The 18,764-nt window shown below is 40.8% G+C and overlaps 1 protein-coding gene across 1 annotated transcript in view; it reads right to left on the reverse strand.

Moving 5' to 3' along the window:
- The window catches only part of flz (filzig), a 246,333-nt gene that overhangs the window by 18,502 nt on the left and 209,067 nt on the right, over positions 1-18,764 (reverse strand). Inside the window, exons 2-7 of the mRNA XM_065216585.1 lie at positions 12,021-15,118; positions 11,733-11,916; positions 11,433-11,619; positions 11,183-11,367; positions 315-430; positions 91-210 (exon numbers count right to left, since the gene is read on the reverse strand). Coding sequence (XP_065072657.1) covers positions 91-210; positions 315-430; positions 11,183-11,367; positions 11,433-11,619; positions 11,733-11,916; positions 12,021-15,118 — 3,890 coding nt within the window. The remainder of the gene's footprint in view (positions 1-90; positions 211-314; positions 431-11,182; positions 11,368-11,432; positions 11,620-11,732; positions 11,917-12,020; positions 15,119-18,764) is intronic.

Here is an 18,764-nt window from a genome sequence, read left to right on the forward strand (position 1 = left end):
ATTGTTCTAATTCACGTCAGTACCCCCCATCCGAAAATCAATACTAAATGAATACTCTCCGATGGGCGCCTTGCCCGACGGGAAACCTACCTCACAGGAATCTCGCTTGCCGTTCGCGTAGCCAGCACAAACGAACGACGGCAGGATCTTCTTGTTGTGCCCGGCCATGTGGAACATCTCCTGACAGACACTGTTTTCTATCACTGGGACCTAGGCGGGTGAGAAAATACAGATATGAGCAGTCTTGAAATATCCGACTGGGATACAACTCAGAACAATGTAACACTACACCTTTGAGTTGTGGACCTACGTACCTGCACTTCCTGTAGCACCGAGGGCACTCCGCCGCCGTAAGTTAATCGTCCCCATCCGGTCACTGTCGCCATTCTGCCGGTAAAGTCAGCTTCGTCTGATGGCATGCAAATTGGCACTGGAATAAACGAAGAGACCACGTAATGAATAACCTATTGATATAGAAACTCGGTTTTCTTTTTATTCAGTTAGGAAAGTGAAAATGAAAAATTACTTTCAACCCATGGGGATCGGGGGGACTGATTCTGGGTTGAAATATTACAAATTTTATCCACCGTGGCACATTGTCTCGATATAATTTATTACAACAACCCAGCGTTGCTTCCGCCGGTTCTGCGTCTGGTGAGGTAGAGGAAGCCGCAACGGGAAAGTTTCCGCTTGCGAAACACGTAATGCAAGCGCACCAAGGCTAAGGATTTAATTTTTCGAGAAAACTTCCACTTCCACAAGCGGAAAGATTTATCGACTTTGCTGGTTCCACAGAGCGATCCCGGCTGGCTAGCAAGTTGAACACTGCTGTGCAGAGTCAGCTTGTGGCGCGGCGAGCTGAATTTATTATCGAAAGCGTTATCAGATTGTTTCCGTAGCCCAGAAACGCGCTGCTGGATGTTGGAAAATTGAGATGCAACGTTTAGAGCGGTAGGTAAATACCACTGATTGCATCGTTTAGAAGCGATGATATCGGTGCGGTTCGGAATAATTTGATGTGGTGTCGTTATTTTTAGATTATTCGGGTGTTTTGACAGGAATTACTTACGTCCTTAACGAGACCGCATACATTGCGGATTTATTGGCCGGCGTAGATCAGATCAGTAATTATACCAAATGGGGTTGCTTGTTTATAGTTTGGAGAGATCTAATGCGGTGGATTTGCTTGTTTTGGAGCTGAGCCTAGGTGGGAGTTTGTATATTGAATACAACCACATATTGGTAAATAATTACTCTGAAGCCTGAATCAAAACCTTTTCAATAGCATAACTACGTAGTGAGATTATAAACAAATCGTTGGCGTTGTTTGGGACTTTCTCTCTTATTTATTTTCAAAATAAGTTTCTGCGTTCCCATTGAGCATTTCCAGGACAAATAGCAATAAAAAATAATCAATTTCAAATTTGATTTTTCCCGATTTCCATGAAACTTTGCATAACTACAACTTTGTATTAGAAGGCATTTAGATTAGATGAGCCGGTTTCATGACATGATTTATTGAAAATGATCGAATACGCCATTTTGAAAATGGCCAAAATTCGGCACAAACTTGGTTCATTGCATCTAGTGAACAGTATTCTGAGTGAAAAATTATGAAATTTGGTTATTTTTTAGCTAGTTAACCTGGAACTTCTCTGTTCGTACATCGGGTTAATTGAAAAGTAGCAATTGATTTTGTTTTAATTGAGGGGGCTAGAGGGAAAGGGGTGTGAGTGATTTTGATCGATTCTCTTCATCGACTTTCTCTTTCGTTAATAATTCAGCTGCAGAGAAGAGAATCGATCAAAGTCACTTACAACCCTTTCCTTCTAAACACCTTAATTGTCACTGATTGATACTGGTACTGTACTATGACAAGCACCTCAACGGTGATGCAACAGAAAACGAAGGTGACACGGCAAAAGACCTTGAAGCACGCGCAGAAGACGGATATAGCGCTGCACTGGGTAATTGCCAAGATTTGGTAAGAGGAGATATTACCGGAGGAGTGGATAGAAGGCGTCATATGCCCATTCTACAAAAACGGCGACAAGTTGGATTGCTGCTACTGCGCGATCACACTGCTGAGCGCCGCCTACAAGGTACTCTCCTAAGTTCTATGCCACCGCATAGTTCTTCCTATTGAAGATACAATATTTCAAGCTAAATAGCTGTCTGGAAAATCACCATTTGCAAGAGAGTTACCACGGGCCAAATTTTCGCGATTCGGCAGGTTCTGCAGAAATGCCGCGAATTCAACGTGCCCACACGTCATTTGTTTATCGACTTCAAATCCGCATACGACACAATCGATCGAGATCAGCTATGAAAGATTATGCACGAGTACGGATTTCCGGATAAACTGACGCGATTGGTCAAGGCGACAATGGATCGAGTGATGTGCGTTGTTAGAGTATCGGGGTCCCTTTGAATCTCGAATGAGGTTACGGCAAGGTGATGGACTTTCGTGTCTGCTATTTAACATCGCGTTAGAGGGTGTGATAAGAAAAAAATAGAGGACAGGAGTGGCTCGATCTTCAGGAAGTTCATCCAGCTTCTTGGCTTCGTCGATAACATCGACATCATGGTACGGAACTTTGAGACGATGGCGGAAACGTACATCAGACTGAGGGCTGAATCTAGGTGGATTGGACTTGCCGTCAACGCATCGAAGACGAAATACATGAGAGGAAGAGGTTCTAGGGAAGATAATGTTAGCCTCCCAACCCGAGTTCAGATTGACGGTGATGAAATCGAGGTGGTCGAGTTCGTGTGTTTAAGCTCACTGGTGACTGCTAAACATGATACCCGCAGAGAAATTCAAAGGCGCATTATGGCAGAGAATATTGCCTACTTTGGACTCCGGAGGATGCTCCGGTCGAATAAAATTTGCCGCAGAACAAAGTTTACTATCTACAAGACACTCAAAAGTGCACTGATTAGACCGGTGGTCCTCTACGGCCACGAGAGCTGGACTATGTTCGTGGAGGACCAACGCACGGAAGGTGTTGGTAATCTACAATGGTTTGCAGATGGATGACGGAACGTGGAGGAGGCGAATGAACCACGAATTGCACCAGCTGCTGGGAGAACCATCCATCGTTCACATTGCAAAAATTGGGAGACTACGGTGGGCTGGGCATGTCGTAAGAATGCCAGACGACGACCCACTGAAAATGATTCTCGAAAGTGACCCAACATGAACAAGAACAAGTGGCATGCAGCGGGCAAGGTAGATCGACCAAGTAGAAGACAAACTGCGGACCCTTCACAGACTACGAGGCTGTTGACGTGTGGGCAATCAAGACCTTAGCCTGATTGGTAAGGTAAGTATAATTTTGAAGTCTCATTCGAAGGGAGTTCTGGGAAGAACTGTGAGAAAAACATCAAGTGCAACCTACTTTCAAGGTAGTACTGAGGAACTCCAGATTCTAAGTGATACCTGAATACCAAGGTAGTTATAAGTAGAATTCCAAGTAAACCCTGAATAGGATTCAAAGGAAAATTGAATGAAAATTCAAAACAATTTCTGAAGTTAATTCCTAAGGAGTTCTGAAGAGGAATCCAAGGAAATTCTAAGAAAAATTCCAAATGAATTCTGAGGATAATTTCAGGAAGTTTCAGGGAAAAAAAATTACGGAGCATAATTCCATGGGAATTTTCGGAGAATTCTTCAGGAGTTTGCTAAGAGTAGGATTACAGCTTATTTTGAAAATAATTGCAATTCAATGGAACTACGGAATTTGTTACTTTTAGTGCAAGCGAATCCTTAGGAAAATTTCAAAGTGAGTATGATTTGATTCTGAAATGAATTCATTTAAAATTCTGAGAAAAATTCTTAATTTTTAAGATTTATTAATGAGGAGTTTTTCAAGTTGATTCCGAGGAAAATTACGTGGGCATTGATCTCCGAGGATGAACCCAACTAAACTTCAAAGAATATTTCAAAGGAATTGTAATTATCTTCCGGTTATAAATTTTAGAGAATTCATGGGAGAGTTACAAGGAAATTGTCAGGAGCATTTCAAAGAATTTATGGGAGTCCAGAGTAAAACTGAAAAGGAATACAGAGAAAAATTCCATAGCAATTTCCGGAAAATACAAAGTGCATTCTGAGGAATATTTCTAGTGAATTTTCCGGAGAAATCTCCGAAGAATTCCTAGGTAACACTGCATAAATTATTAATAATTTGAAGTGCATTGCATATTGAATTCCAAAAGTATTCTGCAGATGATTTTCAAGAGTATTATGAAAAAAAAATTATTGGAAAATACCAGAAAGAGGTCTAGGACTAATTCTGAGGGTATTCAGAGATGATTCAAGCAAATTCTTCAGAAAACAATGAAGAAATTAGGTAAAGATTTTCAACGGCATCAGAATGAATCAAGATCCTGGATTCGATTAAAGAAAATACATTAATAAATTTTTAGATTTCGTGTTTTGAAAATGTTATGATCCTAAGACTCAGGCAATTTTAAAATATTCCGGACATGGAGAATTTTCTAATATTCTCGAAATAGTCCGAATAACTAAGCGGGACTAAGGGAACTAAGGGAACTAAGCGATTAAAATCTCAAAACCATAACTGTGCAAGGAGGCTCGTCAACCTTTAATAAAGTCTGGACTAATGACAATTCAGCGTAAGCATACCCTCGGGGAGAAAGTGACACATCCAGAAATGACCAGAACCTCTGATATCTTAACAAATTGCATTTCGAGTACTGGTTTAATATAATAAATTAACAACTCAGAACTTCCATAAATGGATCATTGAATTATTTTTCGAATTCATATGAGAAAATAAGGAGTGTTTCGGTATTATTTTTTAAACAATAGACGATTCATACAAATATTTTGACTATTCTATAAGTTATGGGACTAGTGCCCCAGTTTTTGGCCCCACACTCAAAAAAATCCACACGTTATCATCATGTGTCTCATACATAATTTTGCACTTATTGTGAAACACATCCATTTCATGTGTGAATCTTATGCATTGAACCAAGCCTCAACACTATTGGTCCCTAGTAGCACACTTGTCACAAATCAATTGTAGAAACTTAAATACGACTTATTTCAGTCATAAACAAGTTGCTGTAACTTATTGTGATGAAAGTGTGCTACTCGGGGTTCGAATTGGGACACACTTGGAGTCTATATGCCTTACATGATGATATCAATAACTTTGCACATCATAGTTCAATGTTCTACAATATTCTTCTTTATCGACTTCTATTTTACCGACTCTAAAATTGAATCGACAAATATACAGGGTGATCGGTTCCTTAGTGCAAATAATTTAAGGGGCAATAGAAGATCATATTTGAAGTAAAAAAGTAGAAGGGTCTGTGCCTAGGGGCACGAACGGAAGCTTGACGTAGGACCGCTAGTGAACGGAATAAAGAGCATTTAGTTCTTTTAATTCAATCATCTTTCATTCTTTTAAATCAATCATCTATTATCTTAACTCTTTCCGTTTTTGAATTGTAGGCGTAACAAATTTGTAGTAATTTTTTTCAAAGAGAAAGTTGATGAAGAGAATCAATCAAAATCACTTGCACCCCTGCTTCCAAGTTTGGTTACACCATTACAACTCTAGAGAGCATTTTGTGTGGTCGTTGGGGGCCTGTGGTTCTGAATATGGATAAACAGGCACAGAAAAATTCTGTTCCAACTCTTTACTGTTATAAACTTGATGGCCATGAAAAGGACCGTTTCATTGTAGAGAACATACATGGCCACTTACGCTTGGCATGTTTAGTGAAGGTGACAGCATCACGGACCTCATTTTCCAGGAACACCTTCAGCACACCTCGTAGATCCGACCGGAGATACGTTTGACACCACCACGGCGAGCCAGACGACGGATGGCGGTTATCTCGAACAACTTTGCAATGACGCTTGGCGCCTCCTTTACCAGACCTTTTCCTACTTTGCTACGACCAGTCAATTGTTGCTTGTTGGGTGTGAAGGAGTGAACTAGCCACCACCTTCCTACTGCTGCTATTGCTGTTCACCACGCCACCGTACGAAGTGAAAATGAGCTAATGCAATACAGCAGCACTCTTTTATATCTTTTCAGGTTAAAGCGTTTATTTCATGAAAACAGCGATAAAATTAGATTTTTTTTGTACATTGGAAAATGCTTGACATTACCACTTTATCAATAGCTTCACGCTAAAAATCATTAGTCGGAAGCAATGCTATAGACAGTTGAAAGTTGCGTTGAAAGATCTCTGATCGATTGGTGATAAAATTATTAAAATTGGTCCAGGAGCAGCTGAGTTATTAATGTTCAAAATATTTCATAATTTTGTTTCATGCTCCATTTTTGGTTTTCACAAAGTTTACCCCCAGTATAGAAATGAAAGACGTAGTTCTACGTCAAAATTGTTCGATGCATATGATCAAATCTCAAAGATTACTGAGTTATTGAACATTTTCTGTTTTGGTCTATGCTTGCCATAAATTGGCTCTAACTAAACTATGCCATTTAGCATAAAACTCTTGCTTTCATTGGACAGCTTGGTAAATTTCCTACTTTAAAGTGTCATTACTACTTCAAGTAAGCTGCATTTAGAAACATTTTAGGGATAAATAAGTCTAAAACTTGTGTTTTCCTACGGGTTTGCCTTTATTATTTAAAAAAATACGTAATAAAGTGTATTGTTTTGTCTATATATTATATTATGTCTGTATAAACAAATTTGCCAGAGGGCAGATCATACACGTACCTTTTTTAAGGGTTCTGATTTGGGAATTGATCCTGGACTGCTATCGTTTGATCTCACTGGGCTACGGTTGTTCTCATATATGAGGCTGGTTGATAAGTATGGTAGTTCGAAGTACCTTTTTCCCCCGCAAGGATATCCACAAAGCCACCTGGAGATCACCTGACCAACACACAGAAAACCAAATCGATCACGTTCTAATCGACGGGAAATTCTTCTCCGACATTATCAACGTCCGCACGTACCGCAGTGCGAACATAGATTCGGACTACTACCTAGTTGCTGTATGCATGCGCTCAAAACTTTCGACGGTTCATAACGCACGTCGAAGTCGAACGCCACGACCCAACATTGAGCAACTACGGAACACCGGAGTTGCCCAGGACTACGCGCAGCAGCTGGAAGTTGCACTACCCACGGAAGAGCAGCTTGGCGCAGCTTCTCTTGAAGATGGCTGGAGGGACATCCGTTCAGCCATAGGTAGTACTGCTGTAGCGGCACTAGGTACTGCAATCCCGGACCGAAGAAATGACTGGTTTGACGGCGAATGCAAACTGTTAGTAGAGGAGAAGAATGCAGCACGGGCGAGAATGCTGCAACACCGCACGAGATTGAATGTGGAGCGATACAGACAAGCGCGGAACAGACAAAACTCGGTTTTCCGAAGGAAGAAGCGTCAGCAGGAAGACCGAGATCGCGAGGCGATGGAAAATCTGTACCGCGTAAACGACACACGGAAGTTCTACGAGAAGCTAAATAGTTCGCGCAAAGGCTACGTGCCGCAAGCCGATATGTGCAAGGACTTGGACGGTAACCTTTTCACGAACGAGTGTGAGGTGATTGAGAGGTGGAAGCAGTACTATGACGAGCACCTCAACGGTGAAGCAGCAGAAAACGAAGGTGGCACGGCAACAGACCTTGGAGCACGCGCAGAAGACGACAGGCTACCGGCCCCTGATCTTCAAGAAGTTGAGGAGGAGATCGGTCGGCTGAAGAACAACAAAGCAACTGGTGTAGATCAACTACCAAGTGAGCTATTGAAATACGGTGGTGAAGCACTGGCTAGAGCGCTGCACTGGGTAATTGCCAAGATTTGGGAGGAGGAGATATTACCGGAGGAGTGGATGGAAGGTGTCGTATGCCCAATCTACAAAAAGGGCGACAAGTTGGATTGCTGCAACTACCGCGCGATCACACTGCTGAGCGCCGCCTACAAGGTACTCTCCCAAATTCTATGCCGCCGTCTGTCACCATATGCAAGAGAGTTCGTGGGGCAATACCAGGCGGGATTCATGGGTGCCCACGCTACCACGGACCAAATTTTCGCGATTCGGCAGGTTCTGCAGAAATGCCGCGAATACAACGTGCCCACACATCATTTGTTCATCGATTTCAAATCCGCATACGACACAATCGATCGAGATCAGCTATGGCAGATTATGCACGAGTACGGATTTCCGGATAAACTGACGCGATTGGTCAAGGCGACGATGGATCGAGTGATGTGCGTTGTTCGAGTATCGGGGACACTCTCGAGTCCCTTTGAATCTCGAAGGGGGTTACGGCAGGGTGATGGACTTTCGTGTCTGCTGTTCAACATTGCGTTAGAAGGTGTGATCAGAAGAGCTGGGATAGACACGAGTGGCACGATATTCAGGAAGTCCATCCAGCTCCTTGGTTTCGCCGATGACATTGACATTATGGCAAGGAACTTTGAGATGATGGCGGAAACGTACATCAGACTGAAGGCTGAAGCTAGACGGATTGGACTTGCCATCAACGCATCAAAGACAAAATACATGAAAGCAAGAGGCTCTAGGGAAGACAATGTTAGCCTCCCACCCCGAGTTCAAATTGACGGTGACGAAATCGAGGTGGTCGATGAGTTCGTGTATTTGGGCTCACTGGTGACCGCCGAAAATGATACCAGCAGAGAAATTCAAAGACGCATTATGGCAGGGAATCGTGCCTACTTTGGACTCCGGAGGACGCTCCGGTCGAATAAAATTCGCCGCCGCACGAAGTTGACTGTCTACAAGACGCTGATTAGACCGGTGGTCCTTTACGGCCACGAGACCTGGACTATGCTCGTGGAAGACCAACGCGCCCTTGGTGTTTTCGAACGGAAGGTGTTGCGTACCATCTACGGTGGAGTGCAGATGGATGACGGAACGTGGAGGAGGCGAATGAACCACGAATTGCACCAGCTGCTGGGAGAAGCATCCATCGTCCACATTGCAAAAAATGGGCGACTACGGTGGGCTGGGCACGTCGTAAGAATGCCGCACGACGACCCAGTGAAAATGGTTCTAGAAAGCGACTCAACAGGAACAAGAAGAAGAGGCGCGCAGCGGACAAGGTGGATCGACCAAGTAGAAGGTGACCTGCGGACCCTTCTAGAGTGGAGACGAATTCTTCGGACAGCAGAGGACTGGCGCTTTTGGTCCTAAGTTCATATGGGGATTTTGGTTGAAATGTAAGGAGAAATAACATTCTTTCACTCTGTCGTGCTTATAACTGGTTGAGCAAACTTGATTAAACTCAGAATTTCAGCACATGTAGCTTAAACTATAAGGAACAACTTTACTGAAGACAGCATCACGATTCAAGTTATTATTATGGAGATAGTCATTTTTGAATTTATGTGGGTTTTTTGTTCGATTTTGCAAAAAAAAACTCAGGCAGCTTATGCAACGTATAAACTAGATTTTTCTTTATTTAACGTCGGTTTCTGTTCCGGAATCTAGTGCCAATCACCGACGAACATCGATTGCCATCCATTGACGGCAATTGAATGCGCAGAAAGGCAGCTTCCACACCTGCGTAGGATATCGCACTTATTCAGCACACATGGGCCGGGACCAACGACTTTACTTCCCTTGCCTCAGAAAAATCCCACCGACCTCGGCTGAGATTGAACTCAGACCCATTGGGGTGAGAAAGCAGTCAAGCTTACCACTACACCACCGGCGCCGGCTTATCAACTTGATTACCACAAACAAATAAAGATTCATATTTTCCCCAGGCCAACATCCAGACTCATGTCAGTTGGTGAGATAACCACTCTCTGAATATTTCAGCTGTGTTTGACGTAGTCCGTGTGCTTTTGGTTTAATGTTTATGTAGGGGATTCGGTTGAAATTTTCATATACAAAATGCTCACATACATTCAAAAGCGAAAATCTTAATAAAACGAACCGGATCCATAATGCAGTCTTCCGCAAAGTTGATACTCATTGTTTGAACTACATGTTTTGAAAATCTGAATCAAATCAAGAATAAGGAAACTTTTTTATGATCGATAGGAGTGTCATTTTGTTCCCCATACACAATTCAAACTAAAAGCGCCAGTTCATCCTACAACCAAATGAGCTAAAATTTTCAGAGAATGGTATTCTCACCTATAGGCACAAATCTAGAGATTGGCCCGTGGAAAATTAGAACTTTTATGTTTGAGGACCAGTCTAGTCACCCATGTTAATGTATTTTGCTCATATCTCTGCCATTTTACGACCGATCTCCGATATTTGAAGGTCATTTAAAAGTTATTCACTAAAATTTTAATATATTAATACATTTTTAAAATTTTAGGTTTTAAATATTCAGCAGAGTTTTGGAAAATGTTGTAACTTTAAGAAAAGTTCTAGTATACAAAAATTGTAAATATTTTAAACTGTCAATACCTTTTAAATGACCTATAAAGATCGAAAATGGGTCCTAAAAAGGCTGAGATATGAGCAAAAACCATTTGCATGTTTTTTTAAGGGTGACCCCAAACTTATGATCGGAAGTAAATCTTCCGAGGAGACACCGATGAACATTTATTTGCGCTAGGTATACATCAGACTATCTTGCTGACAGTAGTCACAGACGATTGAGTTCATTACTGCACACTTTGGAACGCTGAAAATGAATTGATTGCGCCGCAACCATTCCACAAACACATCTAACAAATGAAGAGCTTTTAAGTGGGTTGAGCTACTTCCTTTTAATTCCGTTACAATTTCACGGCTTCACGATGGCCATATTCAAGAACTCGGAGCCACTTGTGTTGACATTCCGAACTGTGTCTGATAGCCATCACTTCGTGAGCTATCTTCAGGGTCGATAAGCTTTTGAAAACAAAAATGCTCGCCTTGCCAAACCAACAACACCAACATTGATATTGAAAATAATCGTGACTCCTTTCGATGTTTAGATTCTTTACGAAAATTTGTCGTTAAGGTTTGTAGATTTCTTTCTGGTTCTAACTAGTGGACAATTACGAAGATGATTTTTTTGGCCTAGTAGGTCAATACCAGCGAATAAAACGACTTACTCTTTACGCCCAAAAATGTCATAGACCATTGGAACGTTGGCCGTTGATAACATCAGTCGTTTAACATCACTGATGAACTGCCAAGTCGAAAATCTCTTTCTTTTAAGATTATCCCTCCCGCATCCTACTCACCAATATGAACATCGTAGTGAATGGGACTTTCCAGCTCCAGGATGGCAAGATCGTTCTCGAAGGTGGCCGCATCGTACTGCCGGTGCACAATGACCCGCTTGACGTTCTTCGTAACGGATCGTTTGGATTCCAGGTCACTCGAGATATCGAACTCTCCGAACACGGCTACCAGCGAGGCCAGGAAGCTGCAATCAAAGATCAAATTCGGAGTTAGGATTTGTCCCCGTTCGATCGAATCGAAGGCAATTACCCAGGCTGACAGTGAGCAGCCGTGATGACGTATTCGTTCGTAATCAACACACCGCCGCACTTGTTCTTGGTAAACAGACCGAGCCAAGTGGACTCCCGTACCAGCACCTGCCAAGGCCATTCGCCGAACTTGGCTGCCTTTCCTCCAACGACACGGGCACTCTTCATCAGTGGTCGCTGACCGCATACTTGATCGATGAAATGGAAAGTTGGAATCGAATGAAAAACAAACAAAGGAAATGCAGATTAGCTATAGTCCTTTCGGGGGAGAAAGCCAAGGGATTGAAATGGTGTTCATTACGTATTTTTCTTGGCGCTTGATCGTCGACCGTCTCGTTGGTCTCCTCGCCGACGTCCTCGTCTTCCTCTTCCTCCTCCACGACGTTCTCCTCCTCGTCAATGATTTCGTCTTCCGGGGCCGGTGTTGTAGTAGTGGTGGTGGTGGTGGTGGTCGTCGTCGGTCGCTTGGTGGTACGCTTCGTCGCCTATAAGAGCGATGGTGGTTTCTTGAACTGATAAAAGAGAGGAACACATTTTGCGCGGCTTGTCAGAAGCCCTACCGCCGGCACCGTCGTTGAGTCAGACTTACCTTGGTCGGTTTACGGGTGCTGGTCAGCGTCACTGGTTCGGTGTCGGCCAGTGTGGGTCGGCTGGTGGGCTTCTTGGCTGGCTTCTTCGAGGTCGATGTCCGGACTGGTTTCTTTGTGGTGGATGCAGATGGCTTGGACGCGGTGGTGGCTGGCTTTTCGTCGGCCGAGGGTTTTGAACTGCTCGTCGGTTTCGGACGGGTAGAGGCAGAACTGGAAGGTTTTGGCTTGGATGGTTTCGCTGGCTTCGTTGGGCTGGACAGGTCAACCGTTGTGACAACGGGTTTGGTCTGCGAAGAGGATGAAGTTGGTTTCGTCGAGTTGCTAGGGCGTTTAGTCTTGGTGGGTTTCTTGGATGGCTTAGAGACCGGTTTCGTGGAGGTTGCGGTGCCATATGTAGATTGCGGGGCCGAATCCTGCTGAATGACGGTTGGTTTGGTGGTGGATGGTTTCTTGATAGTAGTGGACGAAGTCGATGTGGAGTTGGAGGGCTTCTTGCTACCACTTGGACGCTTCTTCTTCTTCTTGGTCACTGGCCTGCTGGTAGAGCTTGTAGTCTTGATCTTTTCGGTAGTGGTAGTGGTGGTGGTAGTTGCTTCAGTCGTGGTATGTGAGTACGTAAGGTTCCTGCGCTCTTTTAGGATCGCCTCCAGTTCTTCGAAGTTTCCGTTGAATGATTCCACAATCTTGTTAACCAGTAAATTGACCTTTTCATCATCTTTGATGCCGGAGAAGTGATCGTTTTCGATTTTGGTGATGTTGGTCATCATGGTTGAGTCCGTCATGTTGAAACTGGGGTTTCTAACCGGGGGGAAGTTGTTGATGTCGTCCGGTGTTGTATAGAGTTCGTTCTTGATGGTGGACGATTCGATAGCCTGGGCGATGTAAATGTGAGTGGGCTGTTGATTCGGTGGAATGCGGTTAACTGTTTGATACGTTGGAGAGGATGGTCCATATGGAGAGTAGGTTGACGAGGCAATATGACCGAGTACGTTGTTGGTATCGACGATCGTGTAGATAGCGGTGGATGATAGAGTCGGAGCAGCTCCAGGTCGCTTTGTTACTCCAAAGTAGCCCTCATCGGCAAAGTCTGCAAGGGACGAAACGTAGACTGGAGGTGGAGTATTATCGTAATAGCCTGGACGTTGGTTGCTGCTGATAGGGCTGGTCAGCTTGTTATTGTTGTTGTTGTTGTTGTTCTGGTTCCAGGTGCTAGAGGTAACGAGTCCTGGAACGGGTTTCGGCGTAATGTGAACGGTTGGCGATGGGTGGTCAGATGCACTGGCAATGTGGACGTAGTTGACGTTGGTCAGGGTGGCTGGTGATTGATGGGAAAGTGTCGATGACTGGATAATGTATTCGGGCAGCTTGATGGTAGTTGACACTGGGCGCTTCGTTGGATGAGTGGTCACTTTCTTAGTGGGTTGAACAGAAGAGACTGCAACAGGCGCTGCAGTTGATGCAGCAGTGTAGTATCCTGATGGGACGGCATGCTCTCCTTCGCTTGTGATGAGTACCGGTCGTTTGTTTCCGCTGCCGGCTGTGACAACAAGTTTGTTTGGTGGTGGACGAACGGTTGATACGGAGATAGCTGGATCTTTTTGAGTCACAGCTGTCGTTCCGTATCCGCTCGTCAGTAAGGTAGCTTGGACTACAACCGGTTCCAGAATGGGCCGTCTCGTAGGCTTTGGACTGTACACATAGCTGGTCGAAGGGACCTTAGTGGATAGTGAGGTAGTTGGAGGACTCGTCTTCAGTGGTTTGGTGATGTAGAAACTGGTCGGTCCGTACTTATCGTAATCGATCGAAGACGTCGCATAGGACGCCTGCGATGTGGTCTCTGGTGCCTGCGTTGGGAAAGTCTCGGTCACATTGTCCTGTTTGGTGTCCGAGTCCGTGTCGTACTGTGGTCCAAGGTTGGTTTCGTTCAACATTAATATGATCGATTCGATCGAGTGAATGTTGTTGACGGAGACCGTTGGTTTTGTGGTATGGTTCTCGCTGTCTTTGGAGTTACTAGAAATAGTATGTACAAGTACGTAGTTGTTTGGGTCGGTTGCTTGAGTTGGCTTAGGTTTAGGTTTGAACTGAGGTTTTGGGTGGATAATTTTCACAGGTTTTTCTGTGGTCAGCACCTCCGTAACGATTTCCTGGTTGTTGAAATCGCTGGGATTGGCATAGCTCTGGTCGACGGCTCCGTTTTCGTTGAACAAGTCGGTTTCAGCTTCTGGGTGGGTGATGTCACTATGATCGAATAACTGGTTCTCCTGGTAGATCTGGTTGGCAATGATTTGAACTCCACTCGAGGTGATGTCTGTGCTGGATTCAACATAGGAAGCTGGAGCCGTGTTAGCATCTGCAAAATGTTCGTTGTACATGTTCAACGATGACGGGATCTCCGAACTGTAGACGTTATTGTGGTTATCGATCTGTACGTAGCTAACTTCATTTCGGACCGGAGGTGGCGGGATGGTTGTTCCAATCTCGATTTCTTCCGATTTGATATTTGAAGTGGATGGCGAGTACACGGATACTGCACTATTTGACAGTTCGTACTTATGAGAATTCAAACTACTCTGAACGATATCGTCATCCAGGTCGTCATTTGTAATGTAGTTGTTTTCGAGTTTATTGAACAACGGCTTCTCGCTGGAAACAGCACTTGGCATGCTTCCGGCACTTCCGGTTAAATCACTGCTCTCTTTGATTGGATTTTCAAGCTTGATTGGTTCGTAATTGATGATCGGTCCGTATCCAGTTCCCGAACCGGTCAGTTGGCTTCCAAACTTTTCGTACTGACTGGCAATAGCAGAGCTGAGCGATGACTGGGATGTGGTTTCTGCATAATCCGTATAGTTGTACTGGTCCAGCAGCGATTCCGTGATCATTGCGATATCGTTCGTCAGGGGAAGCTCACAGCAGGTTCCAAACAGGAATCCATCCATACAGGCTCCCACCACTTCTCCCTGCCGTTGGAAGCACTCGTGGTTAAACATGCAGATCGTCGGTCCCCGTCGGTCAGAATCTCGCTTCAGCAGTGACCTTGTGGCGTTGCAGAACTTTGGCGTTATCCGGTAGCCTCCGAAGAGCTTTCGACTTTCTGAAACGGAACACAAGAATAGAAGAGGTTGTATTAGATTTCAATTACCGTAACAAATTGAATCAAGCTGAGATGAAAATTACCCTCCAACCAGCCAACGACTAAACTTAAAATGCTTTATCAATCTTGCTGCTACCCACTTGCTCCATTGGTGGGCTTACGGAGGCTCGAGACTCGTTCAAATTTAATTCTATTTCGGGCGGCTTCTTGTGCCAACCTTCCACTCTTTTCTTTTTTTTTTTTGTTCAACGATGCTTCGGCTCCAACAAAATTCGCGAAATGGCAAAGCGGATGGGATAAACGTGCCACGAATTTAAAACTGGAGCATACTCCTGGCTAGGAACAACTGAATAGGGATATAAACATTTCGTAGAAAGTTGAGAAATCAGATTTTCAAAAAAAAAAAAAAAACAAAGATCAGGGAATCATAAAATCGGATAAATTGGAAATTCACAAAATCACAAATTCAAAATTTCAAAATCAGCAAATTGGAAAATCGGACAATCATAATAACAAAATATGTCAAATTCGGAAAATCACAAAATCGGAAAACATGAAACTAGGGAACTCAGCTCATTAAAATATTATTAAATCGAGAAATCAAACAATACGATAATCAGAAAATTTTAAAATCAATTGACCAGAACATCACAAATTCAGAAAATCTCAAAATGAGTAAACAAGCAGTTTAAAAAAAGCATACAATTGAAACATCAAAATATGAATCGATCGAAAAATCGTCAGTAAAATTAAACAAACAGAAATTCAGAAAATCTAAAAATCAGAAAATCAGAAATTCATATAATGAGAAAATAAGAAAATCAGAAAATAAATAAATCAGATAATCAGAATATCAGAAAATTGAACGATCTGAAAATCACAAAATTTAAGAATCTAATAATCGAAAAGTCAGAAAAAAATAAAATTACAAAAACATATTATTAGAAGATCAGCAAATCAAATAACCAGCTCTTTAAAAGAAAGCAAACTGGAAGATGTTGAGACAAGCAATTAAAAAAAACGTAACATCGAAACAACACAATATTAAACGATCATCGAATAGGAAAAATTAGCAAAATCAAAAAACGAAATGGTACGGAAAATCTGAAAATCATAAATCCGAAATATTGGAAAATCAAATAATCGGCAAATAAGAAAATCCTAATAACAGCAAATAATCACAAAATCAGAAAACAAGAAATCCAAAAATACAAAAATTAAATTAAAACAGAAATTCACAAAAAAAATAGAGAATTACAAATTTAATCATTATCATTAAATCAGAAATGGGAATCAGAAAAGCTGAAAATCAGAATATTAAAAAATCAGAAAATGAGAATCAGATATTCAGGAGATTAGAAATTCAAAAAGTGAGAAAATCATAAAATCAGAGCATCAGAAAATTAGAAAATCTGAAAGTTAAAACAACTGCTTGAAAATCTAATAATCTGAAGAAAAGGAAATCAGAAAATAGAAAATCAGATCACTTGAAAATCTCAAAATCAGGGAAAAATTGAAAAAAAGGGGACATCAATGTATAATAACATATAAAATGATCACCAAATAAACACCGATAATCAGAAAAAAATAATGGAAATATCAGGAACTCAAAAAATTAAAAATTTACTTTTAAATCGGGGATCAGAAATTAAGATCATCAAAAAATCAGATATTGAAAAAATCCGAAAATCCCAAAATCAGAAAGCTTGAAAATAAAATAGCTAATAAGTTGGAAATCTCAAAATCATTTTTCAGAAATTCAGCTTCAAATAGATTTTCTTATATTTTGTAAATCTTATTTTTTGTTAATCTTATTTTTTGTTAATCTTATTTTTCGTTAATCTTATTTTTGATTTCTGATTTTCTGATTCCTGATTCTCTGATTGCTGAATATCTGATTTCTGATTCTGATTTTCTGATTTTCTGATTTTCTGATTTTTGATTTTCCGGTTTTTTATTTTCTGATTTTCTTCTGATAATCTCTATTTATTTTATATTCTGATCAGATAATTAGAAAATCAGAAACCCAAAATATCAGTAAACAAAAATTAAAAAAAAAAACATAAATCATAAAAATATCAAAAGATCGAAATTTCAAAAGAATAAAATAAAAGCAGAAAATACGAAATTTATAAAATAGGAAAATCAGAAATCAGAAAATAAGAAAATAAAAAACCAGCAAATCAAAAAAATCACCTGCTCCCGCTCCTCCCCTTTTCTTATCCTCTGACAATGTACCCCTCTAACCTCCGGTAAGCCGCGAGTATTCGGCCCAACTCCTACTAGACATAGAATTAAGGGAATTTTGTTACAAACAAAGAACAATGAATTATCGGCTCCGTAAAGCTTACGCGATTGAGTCTTACAAACGAACTAGATAAAAAAAAAATCAAAAAATCAAAGAATAAGTCAGAAAATCAGAACATCAGAAAGCCGGCAAATCAGACAATTGCCAAATCGGACAACAACTAAAAACACAGAACATGAAAATATTGAAATATCTTAAGTTCAAACAACCCATGAATAAATAACAGAAAATTATTAAATCAGAAAATCGGAAAATGAGACAATAAGAAAATAAGAAGCAGAAAATCGGAGAATCAAGAAATAAGCAAATTTAAAATCAGCAAATCAGCAATCAGGAAACCAGAAAATCAAAAAAAATCTGAAAATCTGGAAATCAAAAAATGAGATAGTTTAAAAAGAAAATAAAAAATCTCGAAAATTTAAAAATTTAAAATCAGATAATCTGAAAGCCATAAAATAAATTGGAAATTCAAATTTAATCCAGAAAATCAGAAAATCGGAAAATTGAAGAAACAGAAAATCTGAAAATCAGACTATCAGATCACAGAAAATCAGAAATAAATATGATCATTAGAAAATTCTCAAATAATAATATCAGAAGATCAGGAATTTAGAAAATCAGAGTATCAATTCAAAAAATCATAACCAGAAAATCAAATAATCAGACAATCAGAAAGTTTGAAAATCAAATAACCAAACAATCGTAAAATCTGAAAATCAATTTTCATAGTTTAAGGTTAGTCGGTTCTCAATTTTTTTTTAAATCTGGTAATCTGATTAGCTGATTTTCTGATTTTTTGGTTTGTCGATTTGTTGATTTTCTGATTATCTTTATTTATTTTATTTTTCGATAAGGTAATAAAAAAATCAACAATTCTTAAAATAAGTTAACAAGAAATTAAAAAAAATACCAAAGCATCACAATATCAAAAGATCAAAAAATAAAATTAAATCAGAAAATAAGAATGTCCTAAATCAGAAAATCACAAACTAAAAATGAGAAAATCAGAAAATCAAACAATTATTAAGTCAGAAAATTCGAAAATCAGCAAGAAATCAGAAAATTGCAAAGTCGGACAAAAAAAAAACAGATCATAAAAATATAAATATATCTGCAGATCAAACAATTGAAAATTCTACTAATACAGAAAATTATAAAATCAGAAAATCCGAAAATGAGAAAACCAGAAAGTGAGAAGCAGATTATCAGAAAATCAGGATCAAGAAACCACAAAATCAGAAAATCAGAAAATCAGAAAATCAGAAAATCTGAAAATTAGAAAAAACAGAAAATTTTAAAATAAGAAAATCAGAAAACCAGATCATTAGATCTAAGAAA

Source organism: Ochlerotatus camptorhynchus, unplaced genomic scaffold (genome assembly GCF_037179485.1).
Source record: "Ochlerotatus camptorhynchus isolate MF236.1 unplaced genomic scaffold, CSIRO-AGI_Acam_v1.1 ptg000064l, whole genome shotgun sequence".
Lineage (NCBI taxonomy): Eukaryota > Metazoa > Arthropoda > Insecta > Diptera > Culicidae > Ochlerotatus > Ochlerotatus camptorhynchus.